Genomic DNA, 14,089 nt, shown 5'->3' with positions numbered 1-14,089 from the left:
TCTCTCATTCTTTATACTGTACACCACATCGCAAATACTCGCCTAATGTTTTGCTCAAGCTTCCTAAAAATTTGTTACAAATGACCCAAAGATCAAATTTTGAATTTGGGTTCATTTATTTCGCGCAGTTAATTATCTTCATCTCGCAGCATGCACTTTAGGTCAGAAAAGCACCTTTAGTCAATGAAAGTGAGGCAACAGACTACAAGCAATATTAATAATTAAATCTCACAATGCTTGGTGTGAGTAAATTTGAATTAAATGGGAAGCTTAACAATTATCCATTTAACATGAGTAGCTTTGAATGCCAAAGGTATTAAGTTCAAATTCCTCTTTGATAGGTGTAACGTCGAGTAACGTCATGTGTTTTATTTCTGGCTCGTCTGCTGGAAAATGCTGTCAGCAATGACAAGGAATCTCAATAACACAAAGTCGAGATCACCTTCCAATTAGTTTGTTCTTAATTTGAAAATAAAGCTGTTGTGTTGTGGCTCCCAGCATTAAAAAGCACAAAATCACATATGTCCATTTGAGAAATGCTGTCGTAGAGGTTTTGACTAGTTTGGAGGGGATTTATTGAAGGAGAAACATTTAACTATGTTATTTTTTAGTAAATGATGCTATTCGTCCTTAAATACAAAAAAATGCTTATGTAGTTTTGTTGCGTGTTTATTTATTTATTTTTTGTCAAATTGCAGCTGAAAGCGTTGAATGAATGAGTGAATGATTGGGTCATTGACGTCCCGACAGAAGGTCCACTTCCCAAACGGCTGGCTCGCCACCGGGCAATTTTTGTTCTTATCACCGTTTTGTCATTGTGATAGAAAAGCGCAGCCTTTATTTAGCTTACTTGGTGGGAACATAGGCAACGCCATGACACTCAGCTGACCCGCCGGCCAAGTTCTGAACTCTGCATGGGCCAACAAATGGGAAAGGCACAAACACAAGAATGGGATTGAATTCTTTTGCACATGTGATTCTGTCATCACTGAAGTGGTTATGATGGATTTCTGATATGATGCTCATGTATGAAAAGCATTATTCATGATAAGAGGCATGATAAGAGGCATGACTGCAGGCAGTATGCGGGTCGAGATCAGCGGCAAGTTTCTTTGGAGAATGTTGGAAGGGTTTGCAAACGTTGCTTGCCAGCTCTATTATTTTTGTTTTGTTTTGTTTGAGTGGCACAAACACAACAGGAGGCTTAAAGTCACTTTTTCACTGCTTTGTTATGTGACATGTTGAAATGGAGGGATTTCCTTATCAAGTGTAAGTGAGGATGCTGGTACTGTGATGATGTCACGGCTTGTGGAAAGATTTTAATCGGTGAGCTGATGAATGAAGCGCAAACTTGCCGACCGGTAAGACGTGCAAGTGGGGACAAAAATATACGGCTGCTGTCCTTGCCATTTCACTTGCGAGTTAAATGGAGGGCACATTTGCTTGGAATACTTCTTTGGCGCTTATCCATCAAAAGTAAGAAAGTTGCTAGCTAGCTCCGCCAAATATATATATATATATATATATATATATATATACATATATATATACTGTATATATATATATATATATACTGTATATATATATATATATATATATACTGTATATATATATATATATATATATATATATATATATATATATATATATATATATATATATATATATATATATACTGTATATATATATATATATATATATATATATATATATATATATATATACTGTATATATATATATATATATATATATATATATATATATATATATATATATATATATATATATATATATATATATATTATACAATAGCGAGAGGTGCCGAGGGGTCCCAGGGTCAGTAAAATCTCTTAAAGTTTACCCAAGCTAACAAAGCTTCAAAATGACTTCATATCGGCCATCAGATGAAAAATCTCATTCTGAAGGCGATGCTATTTGTCACAATGCGGAATATTGTCACTGATAAAAATCAGCCCGGCTGAGAATTGCTCTATCCCTAGATAGAAATTGTGACATTTTGTGGTGAGGATCCACATGTCCTGCTTGATTGAGTACTCGTGCGCACTGCTGTTACAAATGCGCATAAACAGCGAGCCCAACTCAAATGGCAAGCTATCACACACACAGAGAGTCAGACAGCCAGCATCTGGCTGCAATTGCGAAAAGCGGAAGTGCACACGTTGGACCAGGCGCTTGCGAGAGCGTCTTGTGTTTTTCTGGCTAGATACACAATGGCTCTATTTATGTCCGAATGCCTGCGGCTGCAAACTTGCGGCCGTCGTTCCGCTCGCAGCTTTTTGCAGCACATCCGTCTGACGAAGCCTTTTTGCTTTATTTCAAGGAGCAGCAACAACAACAACAAACACACACGTCTTGTAACCCGTCGCCAGTACTTTAGCTGGGAGAATTGAGCACAGTGGCGTGATAACAAGAAATCTTAGCTATAATGTGTGTATATATATATATATATATATATATATATATATATATATATATATATATATATATATATATATATATATATTACACATAATAAATCTGCCTAGTACATCTTTTAATGCTGTTAAAGGTGGCATACAGTATATATAATTTTCAAAATGTGATATTGAATCATTCGAAAAGATGTCTCTGGAAAGAGCCAATAAAAGAAGCATCATCAAGCAATGACTCCTCGCTTTCTGTTTTTGGCACCAATGAAAAGAGCTGAAATGATTGCGATGTAACAATCACATGAATCTGCTCATCTCCTTGGATGAATAAACTTTTTTTACAAGAAGAAGAAAGGGCGTATTATTGTTGGAACAAAGTTCTATTCTGCGATAGAACAAAGGCGTCTTTTGCAAACAAAAACAAGTCAAATCATGAGGATTAAGCTTTATGCTTGTAATTCACTTGTTAAAATATGACCAGTCAACAAACTTGGATTGGAATATCATAAAATTTAGATTTTATCTTTAAAAATACGCCTATGTCTTAAAGGGTAAGTCAATCCAAACGTTTTGTTGACCAGAATATGGTCTATGCAACCCTATTGGCTTTGCGCAATATGAAAAAAATCAGCCAGCGTTTCGCCATCTCGACTTCCCCTTCAACATTCAGACTTATAATCACGACAATCACAAAATGTATATGCTCTCTAGTGAAGATTATAACTTCTTTTTTAAATGACTAAACAGGCCTTTTTTTCATTACCGGGCAGAGCTTTACTTGCAGAGGCATTTTTTTCATGTCTATGGCATTCAAAGGAACACGTTGTGGTTTTGTTTTGGGGTCTTTGGAAAAACATTTCCCTCGTGAGAGGTGGCTTGAGAATCACTGCTGAGGACAGAGACGCCAGGCTATAGGCGAGAGATATGCTGAGGTTTACTGTGCTGCTCAGCGGTCTGGTCTGGTCTGGTCTGGGTGTGTAAAAAGTGTATTCCTGTCCTTCCTCGGCCAGGCTGTAATTTCACTCCTCAATTTAGTCCCCCAAGTCCACGGATGTAGGAATGCTGAGCGTCATCCGCATGCCTTCCTGCCCGCATCTTTGAGTGGAACTTTTCACTTGTTTTGAGGATGCTGCAGATTGTTGGCCAATCAGCAGTAGTAGCTTGAATTCACTCTTCCAATTCTGAACTAAAGTCCTGAACTAAAGTTGAAAACATTGCTTGTTATAATGGTAAATTTCTAAGTTTTGTGAATTTAAATTGAGAAGAAATGACTCCATGGCACAAAGGCTTGTATACTTTAGAGATTTGATTGGATCAGATAAATCTCATTCAGAAGAGGTGCCCTCGTGCCCGCGTTACATTACAAAGAATTTTTGTGCATACCAGGGAAGGAATAATTTGGAGTGTTCCTAATGCAAAGTGTTAATTGTTACATTTGAAAGTGTCTGATGCATTTCCCTGTGATTGGAGATGAGCCGTGCGCTCCTCTACAATGGATGTGTTGGGACTCAGGCACCCCCCCACTCTCGCAGCGCCAATGGCTGTATATGGCATTGAAAAGCCAGTCAGACCTCCTGGCCAATGCGAGCCGCCTCATCTCTTTGAGTAAATATTTGTGCAGCCGAGTAATAGATGGGCTGCACGTCCCAGCTGGAGCGCCGTCTCGCTTCGAGGCCACATTAGGGCAAAGAATGGCGCTCAAGGAACGGCAGATGACGTCAGACTACGTTCTGCAAATCAAGCGGTGACCTCACTCGCTGTTTTTTTCCTCAACAGGCGCCCAGCAGTGACCTGCCTCTCAAACATGTAGATACCATGGTGAGTCTCTTCTTTTTTTTTTTACACTCACAAATACATGCACATGCACATCCAAAAATGTCATCTTCAAATCATGTCGCACATTAAGAAAGTTCACTTGGGGTGCATAACAGTGACAACATTGTGTGTCTCGGTTAAACGTGTGGAAACACTTCCATCAGAATTAATGCTGCAGCTGCAAAAAAAAAAAAAAAAATGTTCGCTCACGATACCCCTACCTCTCTCGCTCAACCTCCCAGTCTCTGCACACTCGGGTTTGGACCCTCTGCGTGCTCAGCTTGGCACACACATTCTAAATGTGCCACAAAGCCAGCCAATCATAGGGAGCAACATTACGCTGATTGGCGATTTGGTCTCCAATTAGATCGCTTGTTACGGTCACCCAGAAAAAGCAAAGGAGATGGCGTCACACCAACTTGGTCGGGAGAAGGTAGACTTCTTTGGAAACAATGTTTGAGCAGTATTTAGTATTATGATGAATATTGTCTAATGTTTGTTCTTGTGATATAAGTCCTTCTCCCACCCAAGTCGATGTGATGCCACATTGTTAGCTTTATCCTGGTGAATGTAATAAGGGAGCTAATCGAAGACCAAACAGCCAATCAGAGTGTACTTTTGGCAGCTCTGATTGGCTTGCTTTGTGACACATTTGTAACGTATGCCAAAATGAGTGCGCAGAGAACCAGAGGTTGAGCGAGACAGAGCAGTGAGAGATTTTGAGCGAGCAGAATATGTTTCTGTGCGCGGAATCTTTCATTGTTCACTCCAAATCTATCATTGCTCGCTCAATATATCTTTCAGTGCTCAAAATCGATTATTATCGGTGGCGCGAATATACTCCTACGCATGCTCCTTTCATACTCTTTTTATTTGAAAAAACAAAACAAAAAACAACTGCAAACAATTACCTAGGAAGGAATGTCTCGAGTATAAAGACATATAAATATGTCTTTGAGTTCATAACTGATTAATTGGTTGATTATTTCCTACAGTGGATCAATTTACATCAATGGATCAAATAAATATCAATATTTTTTAATCTTTATCCCTTCATTCATATCAGGAAATTATTTCAAAGGGACAATGTGCATAAACATCAATTCATAATGATTTGGTTAGTGTTTTGGTCTGTAACATGTCAGAAAATAGGCAAAAATTCAGATAATATTTGTCATTGAGAAGTTTAAATCCTTGGCATTTACACAAATCAGGTATCAAATATAATAGACAAATTATCCAAATGAGTTATCCATCAGGTTGATGATCGATGAGTTGCATAATCCTTGTAGCTCTTCTTAATTTATTACAAAGTATCTTCACCTTAGAAATTGACCTGGACACATGGCGTGTTGTGGTTCTGCTCCCGGTCGTCACAAGACAGCGGAAGCAAAGCAGAGGCCAAGTTGCATGTGGTGATGGCCCGCCAGATGCAACAGCAAACATCCTTTCTTCTTCCGCTCAATCTGCACTCACTACATCACGCAGTGGGATTAGCAGCTGATTTGTCACCAGCAAATTGCATCTGTTTTCCATTTGCGTCTCCTTGCCACACACACACACACATACACACACACAAGGCATAGTTTAAAGTTCAGATGTGTGTCACCCGCCTGCAAAAGATCACAAGTTGGTCGAAACCGCACGTTTGTAGGAAGTTACAATTAAAAGGAAATATTCAATAGTACAAGATGTGGAAGAAAGAATTGTATTTTTTGTAAATACTTTTTATATCTTTAGGCTTTCTAACCACTGAACATGCCTGTTGACAATTAAACATAATTTAGACCAAGATAGCCAATGATTTTCCAAAGCGGCAGGAACAGCTCTTGAGTAACTTCAATGAACAATATTCATTATTTTTTTAGCAAGCATTAAATTGTCTTTTTTATTAAGCTGCTGTAGAATAGACGAGATGTATGCATTGTAATCATTAGGAAAGAAAAATATCAATAGTCATTCAAGTGCTTTTTGAAAAACTATACACGATAATATGTTTATTTATGGTCTCTATAGCAAACTGTTTTTTCCACTAAGGAACTTTTTTTGATCTACGTACCAGGAAACAGTTTTGGTTGAGGAAAGGGAAAAAAAAAGGAGCACTAATTGCATCAGATTTTTTCCACCAAGTGCAGTAGTATCCCTTGGCGTATATTACTCACAAAGATATATCGTGTTAAAATTATAAGTTAGTCACTATAACATCATTTCATCTTTCATGTTCCAATTAATTTGCTTCATTTTGAAAATGTACTGTTCCTGTCAAAACATTCAAAAAAGCATACTTTTTTTGCTGATATCTGCCAAAATCTCTCATATCCCCTGAAGTGGCTTCATTTAGCCTCAGGGGTACTCGGACCCCATTTGAAAAGCGCTGTTCCATAGTATAAACTTTGACCTGTGGTGGTTGCCTCTGAAAAGTGTCTCCCGCCAACAATGGAGGTCTCAACCTGTGACTCATCAAATCCCGCATGGTGAGTCCCAAGATCCAAACACGGCTATCCCACCCGCATGGGTGAAGGGGCGGGAACATCTCAGAGGGAGGAAAGTCGAATAGGAAGTGAGAGATATTAGGATGCGAGTCCGAGCGGGAGGGGGCAGGAAGAGAGCGAGCGGGCAAGAGAGAGAGAGAGTGGGAGAGACAGAGAGAGCGAGTCAAAAACAGAAGGATTTGATGAGGAACGTACAGAGGGACGACAAAGAAAGAAGCGCGGCAGAGGCAGCAGCGAAGGTTGGAGCGGGACAAACGCCAAAATCGGGAGCCCTTTTTTTGGGCGGGTTGTGAGCACCCGCCACACGCTCAAAGAAAAAGCGTGAAGGATGAACAGAGAAGGTTCTTTGCGAAGGCGGCTCTCCTCCCTCAGGGGGGCATGGCGATGGAGTACGGGCTACTTATTCAGAAAGGTAGGCGGTCGCCCGCCCGGGCAACACTGGCTGGATTGTTGCAAACATTCCTGCTCTGATCCACCCGCTCACTCAAATGCCAAGTTACATTTCTTCGGCTAGCTTAGTAATAATGACAATTTGGTTGATTTTTCCACTTTTGCTCAAATTGGCAAAGGACAACATTGCTATACACAAGACAAACACATGAGGGAAGTTGCATTTTTTAAGTATTTTTTTTATGTTCAAAATGCTGTGTTTTATTTATATATTTTATTTTATTTTATTTATATATATATATATATATATATATATATATATATATATATATATATATATATACATATATACATATACATATATATATACATATACATATATATACATATACATATACATATATATTTTTTTTCTTGTTTTTTTTCTTGTTTTTTTTTTGTTTGTTTGTTTTTTTCTGTAACTTTTGTTGACTTCAAAATTACTCCAGGTACAATAGGTCCAGGATGTCATCGTTGTTCATACGACACAAAAAAATGCAGACACTCACATCCAAGGGCGAGTATTTGATGCTGTTTTGTTTGCTTGTCATCATAGTACAACATAATAAATGACATCATAGCAGGAAGGTTGATGTTGGCGGTCAATTTTACCCAAGTTCTTTGATACAAGTACTTGAATGCACTTGATTCTGCTCAACTACAAATGGCACTGGCATACTGTTCCGCACTTCCATTTCTGATATCTGCTCACTTAAATCATGGGAAGTATTTTGACCATTTTTGGGTCATTTTCTTCCACATCATTCTCACAGTATTTTATTCATAATTTGTCGTGCCATGTTGAAATTTGACATGTTATCACCATTTGGCGAGATTTTAGCTCCCGAGTGTCTTTTTCAATGCTTTCCCTTTGTGAAATAACTTTGATGTAAAGATCAAAGTATTGGACAATATATGGCACAAGAGTTAAAGTTGACCCTGGTTCATAATGACCCAGAAATAGTATATTATACCTGATATCTTATGCCCAGTCCTTTATGCGGGTGATGGTTTTTGTAGTCATAATATGTTGTAGGTGTTTCTTTGAATTCGTCGAACGGCATAACTCATTAGGTTATTTATGTTATGGGTCAAATTGACCCAGCTAAATTATACAAGTGGGTCTTATTTGTGAAGCGGTTTTCCTCTTAGTAGTGATTTTTATAATAGCCATAGACACAGACTATGTATAATGGGATTTTTTTCCCCCAAATTATTGATATATTGAGATGCATAAAGACACCCGTGGGTCAAATTGACCCAGGAAAACTCCTGCTGTTCCTGAGAAATGAACATCTTTTATGTCGTGTCGTTCCTCTACAAAGCATTTCTTTTGGTGGGCTGGTACAAGGTGTCCCTCCCTTTTGGCGGCCTGCCGCTTTTTTCGAGGGTTCAGTTGTATGGCCCACTTGTAAAGTCCATGTCCCCAGATGGTTTTCATCTGGAAACAGGCTTTCAACATCGCCATTCCCACACCCGTCCGCTGCTTCCCAGTACCCGCTTCTACCTCTGACTCTTTTCACTGCCATACTTCCTTCATTTGGGGCCCCAGCACAAACCTTAGATTACTGTACAGTACATATGCTAATTTTGTGTTTTCCTGCTTTGGGGACCCCAAATGTCAGTAATGCAGAGGAGCAAAGTTAAGCAAAATAAATATAAATAAACTGCCACACCCTGTTTTCATCCTTTTTGTCAGTGTAGAGATGCTGCCTTAGTCTGTGCCCTCAATGTTGTGCCTTTTGCTTTGTCAGCTTTGTCGGGCTGCTCTTCACTCTTCTCTGGTGAGCCTTCTGGTCCTTGTTAGAGGTCCTGGTGCCAGACTGAAACATTTAGGCCAAAACCCAAAGGAAGCATGTGCGTTGCCTCGTTTCGACCACTCACTTGTGTAAATAGTCTGATGCGCAGCATTTCAGGCAAGCTTATAGCTATGTTATATACTAGGTCATAAGACGGGGCTAAATTTTTTTTTTTTTCACTTTTGCGAAGCAGTTTTGCTTGATGGATGGAAAAAAATGTATTAGACGGAGTTAGAGCTTTGTCAATAGATTGCCGCAAGATGGTTTTAAAGTGCATTTGTTCCATACTAATTGCGGTTTGTGTGTGTGTTTGTTTTTAAATAAGCATATTCATTTCCTTGATTTTGTGTTTTATAGGGTTCAACAAAATCCTCCAAAAGTATGGAGTCACGCCGCCGACCTTCCAGGTAGGACCTGTTTTTTCTTTGTTGTGCTCACTGGGTGGAACATACAAACCCTCCTGTTATGTAAAGAGTCAAATGGACTCTGAAGTATCCAAATCAGGAGAGTTAATACAACACTTATTGAAGGAGGGATGAGACATTCACAGCAGATATATTTTTCTGACAAAACACAGCAAATTACATGTGTGACTCCATGTTGCACTTGCCTGAACTTTGACAGCTAATCAAAGAGTTATTTCACGCTTAAAAAAAGAAAAAAAAAGAAAACCCTTGGAGCATTTGACACTTCATCATTTTAATGACGTGTGGAGAATGTGTGAGTCCACACTCTGAATGCCTTCATTCTCTTCTCGCGGGAGTAAACGATCCAGAAGTGTCGGTCTGATGGCAGCTGTCTCTTATGTCAACGTTGGCTGAATGACACGGGCCCGCGTGTTGCGTACGCTCGCATAAATGCTTTTCGTGCTTTTCCCTGGTTGCTATGAAATCAATGACAATGACCTACCAGTCAATGATCCGCTCTGCAAAATGTTGGTGATTGTTTAAACGCTGCTTTCACATTCGTGTGACCAGACACTTATTTTTCAAAATGTGAGCAGCGGTCATAGTTTTTTTCCCCTGTTTTGATTTATGAGCAAAATTTTGAGATACGTACTGTTTACAGAATGAATGAAAGAATCATTTAAAAATCATCTGACAATACGCTTACAAATTCAGTTCACGCATGCTCTTTTGTTTCTTTCTTTGCCTTTCTTTCTCTCTTTACTTTTTCTTTCTCTTTTCTTTTTCTTCATCATTTTTTTTCTTTTGTTCTATTTTGACCAGAATTCTTTCTTTCTTTCTTTCTTTCTTTCTTTCTTTCTTTCTTTCTTTCTTTCTTTCTTTCTTTCTTTCGACGTGTCAATAATAGTATGCCAACGATTGGAGACCTTGGGTGATAAGAGCAGTTTAAGTCACAATTTTGTTCTCAAAACGATTCATCGTTTCCCAGCTCTACTTTACATCAAATTGCCATTTTCTTATTAGCCATGACTTTGTCGCCATCTTGTGGCATCATGGAAAAAAAAACGAACAAAACAAAAAAAAGGAGGTCAATTTGTGAATAGTGAAAAGAGCAAAAGGCAATGGTTGACTTTAAAATTGCAGATGGAATCAGTCAGGTAGGAAAAAGAGAAGGGTAGGAGAGATGAACAGATGTTCTAAGTATGCCAAATAGAACAATTGATAGTGAGAATGTTTCTCATGCCCATCCACATTTGGTGCTGAAGAAGTTCCAGTTAGCAAGTTGAGTGGCTCCAGATGCACAGCACCTTCTGTTGTACAGTAAAAGTTGGTGCGGGATGGGGAGGCAGCTCTCCCACATGTTCTGAGCAATTTCCTGTGGGCTGCTCGCAGCTGACCAATATGGGAAATATGAAGCCGTCTGAGTGAGAAAGGGTCTTCTCTAGCTACACTCCCTCCCCCAACTGCCCAGTCACCCGCACATCGCCGCCACTCATAAAAAGTCTCGAGTTCACGGTGTTCTCTCAGAGTGCCACATCAATTTCAAGGGATGCCTCCAAAACTCAGCTCACCATTTTAGGCGTACTCCAACCTCCCTCTATGGGTTGTGCATGTTCTCCCATGTGGCTTTCCTCCAGGCACTCCGGCTTCCTCCTACATGACAAAATTGAACTCACCAAATTGCCCTTAGACGCGATTGTAAGCGTGAATGGTTGTTTGTCTCCGTTGACCCTGCGATTGGCTGTCAACCAGTCCATGGTGTGTTCCACCCACTGCCCAGAGACGGCTGGGATAGGCACCAGCAAGCCAGTGACCCAAGTGAGGATAAGTGACTATAGAAAATGGTTGGATGGGTTATTGATTATTTTTTGATATTATGACTTGAATCAAAATTGCAGTCGGAGAAATGTGTATTTGAAAATTAAAAAGCTTCTTCTCATCAACAGTGTGGTGTGTGGTGACATTTTGTCCTTTCGGGCTTGAAAGACGCTATGTGTAGTTGTGACAAAACCAAGAAAAAGAAAAAAAAACATGGGTCATACGCAACTGGTCTTCTGGTATTATTTTCCCACAGCTATGAAGTACAGATAAGAATGGCTTTTTTTTCCATCCTCACAAGCACTTGTATTGAAATCACATGTGGTGGATTATTTCCGGCAATTAAGAGGCATATTTTACAGTCTGATGGTTGATTTGCAATGGGCCACCTCAAGTTCGACCTTCTCTTATGATTGTTCCTTTGCTCCACCAGAAAGTGCAGGTGCAATCGGCAAACAATTAATTAAACAAAAGGCACGATACAATTGCTTAATACACTTTTCTAAGGTGTTCTGGATACATTGTTCGTCATTGTGTTTAATGTTAGCATTCTCTTGAGCATTCTCTCACCTAAATGCTCATTTCTGAAACACACACACGGGTCATCATGACAATTGTGAAACCCTTACAAGAAGGGGATGAATAAACTACATGATCAAGCAGAGTTAGTTATATTTCACTGGTAAAAACATTTAGAAACGAGCTGTGTGTTTTTTTTTTTTGTGCGCATGTGCAGGAGCATGAGTGTGCTTCAGTCCTTGGAGGAGAGCTACGAGGTGGACCTACTCTACATCACAGAGAGGATCATCTCAGTCTCGTTTTCCAGTGGCGCCGAGGAGCCCAGCTACGCCGCCAACCTGCGCGAGGTGGCCTCCATGCTGCGCTCCAAGCATGGACACAACTACCTGGTATGGCCATTTTGACCCAGTGGCTTTAAGAAGGCAGAAACCCAGTTGGCCCAAGTGGGTAGGGACAAGGTCCGCCTCAACCTCAGCCGAGATCGACACATGACTCAGAAGACCTTCCAAAAAATTTCAATAACATCTCACTTATCTGTATTACTGCACCTATCGACCTATTGAATATTTTGCTATTTGGATAGCCTACTAAAAAAATCAATCAAATAGTCGGTTATTCGGATTGTCTATGTGATAAACACAGAAGACCAAATAACACATCTCCACCTAATAATCAGAGCTAGGCAGAACCGTTTTTTAAGTAGCCTGTCATTGATGAAAACACAAATTTTCGGCGCGTGCTTAATGCAATATCAGCATGATGAAAGCTTTTTAAAGCATCTCTAATTAGCGGTTGAACTTAATAATGAGGACAGGTTAGTGATGTCATTCAGCCGTTATTCCATGGCACACTGCCGGGCGTATTTCAAAACAAAAGTTTACCAAGGCATTGTGTCCAAATGTCATTTGGAGGACTGCTTTCACGCCTGCTCGTCTTCTGCCCTCCCCAGCTTTTCAACCTCAGTGAGAAACGCTACGACATCAGCGAACTCCATTCCAAGGTAAAGCGGAGCGCCAGCGTTGGCCGCGTGTCTCATGTCGCCTGACGCTTGGCGTTTCTTTCCGGAACAGGTGTTGGACTTTGGCTGGCCTGACCATCATGCGCCAGCCCTGGATAAGATCTGCAGCATCTGCAAGGCCATGGACACGTGGCTGAGTGCCGACAGCCACAATGTGGTTGTCATTCACAATAAGGTAAGACCGCATCAAAAGAGCACATGCTTGAAGAATGGCCCGAGAGGAGGCCTTTTATACAAAATTATGTTGTAGAGCGCTTGCTTGGTTGTCCAGTGCCCATGAGCACCTACTAGTGGCGAATTTGAATAGCAAGTACAAGTACAGTGGTGCCTTGCAATAAAAGTGACAAGAATACGTTTTCCGAGATATGAGACGTCATTCGGCTGTTGTTTTTTTTTGCTTTGCTGTGTGTGTATATGTGCTTTGCTTTGCTATGTGTGTATGTACACTGACACGTTTCAAAGAAGAGTGACAACATGAAATCTTTCCAGCTCAGTCTATTTTGCTGAAGATTATTGAATGTTAACTCCTGTTTAATCCTGTTTATTAAGAGGCCTTTAGACAATGATGGCTGGAGTTTGACTTTATTTGGGCTTGATTATTACTGTATATATTGTGAGGTGACAAGTTTGTTAATTTGGAATAAAACAGGCTTAGTTTATTATACTCAATCAAGACTTGCCTTGTCAATGTCAATGTATTCTTTTCATGCCGTAAATGCTATGAATAAAATTCCTTGACAATTTCTATGACTTGAAATTTCAGAGCCCAACAATCGTAGCGGGATGATTATTTATGTGCAAACAACTAACTAAAAGTCAAGTTAGTGTTTTTGAATAGTAAAAAGAAGTGCAAAATATGTCATATGTCAGCCCCTTGAGGCTGCCATAGTTTATTGCTTGTGTGAAACTGTCACTAAAGGCAAGAAGTTTGTGGCATGCTGTGTTGCACAGGCCTCAAAACACACACACACACACACACACACACACACACACACACACGCACACACTCAAATGTTCTACTTGACAAGTGAGCTGACCAATATTTTCCCGTCACTGCTCACGCGTCACATCATATTCCTGTGGCAAACCACACTCATAATTGCGCCAAAAGGAAGCAGAAGAAATATTTTGAACGACAACGACCGACCCAAATTAGACTCTGATTGTAAGATGTAATTTGTAATATAATCGTTGGCACTGGCATCCCAAACCACCGCTCTCTTGTTCGAAGAAGCTCCCCCACTGGGGAGAGTACAAACAAGGCGGTCGCCGTGGCAACCCGGCTTGTTTTTCCAGGAAGTTGAGTAACAACCCTGTTGTGGGATGGGACGTTTTGGTATTTGTCACTAAGGAGAAAGATTGT

General features: G+C 40.0%; 1 protein-coding gene across 10 annotated transcripts in view; it reads left to right on the top strand.

The window, feature by feature from the left end:
- The window catches only part of tns1b (tensin 1b), a 50,384-nt gene that overhangs the window by 11,472 nt on the left and 24,823 nt on the right, over positions 1-14,089 (top strand). For all 10 annotated transcript variants that reach the window (XM_088414293.1, XM_088414292.1, XM_088414291.1 and 7 more), the window contains exons 3-7: positions 4,206-4,247; positions 9,322-9,371; positions 11,926-12,097; positions 12,658-12,708; positions 12,779-12,901. In XM_088414293.1, the coding sequence (XP_088270419.1) occupies positions 4,206-4,247; positions 9,322-9,371; positions 11,926-12,097; positions 12,658-12,708; positions 12,779-12,901 (438 nt within the window). The remainder of the gene's footprint in view (positions 1-4,205; positions 4,248-9,321; positions 9,372-11,925; positions 12,098-12,657; positions 12,709-12,778; positions 12,902-14,089) is intronic.

The sequence above is a fragment of the Hippichthys cyanospilos genome, chromosome 5 (genome assembly GCF_059441005.1).
Source record: "Hippichthys cyanospilos isolate Australia breed blue-spotted pipefish chromosome 5, RoL_Hcya_1.0, whole genome shotgun sequence".
Taxonomy (NCBI): domain Eukaryota; kingdom Metazoa; phylum Chordata; class Actinopteri; order Syngnathiformes; family Syngnathidae; genus Hippichthys; species Hippichthys cyanospilos.
Note: the sequence above shows the minus strand (reverse complement) of the source record. Positions and strands in the feature narration are given on the sequence as shown.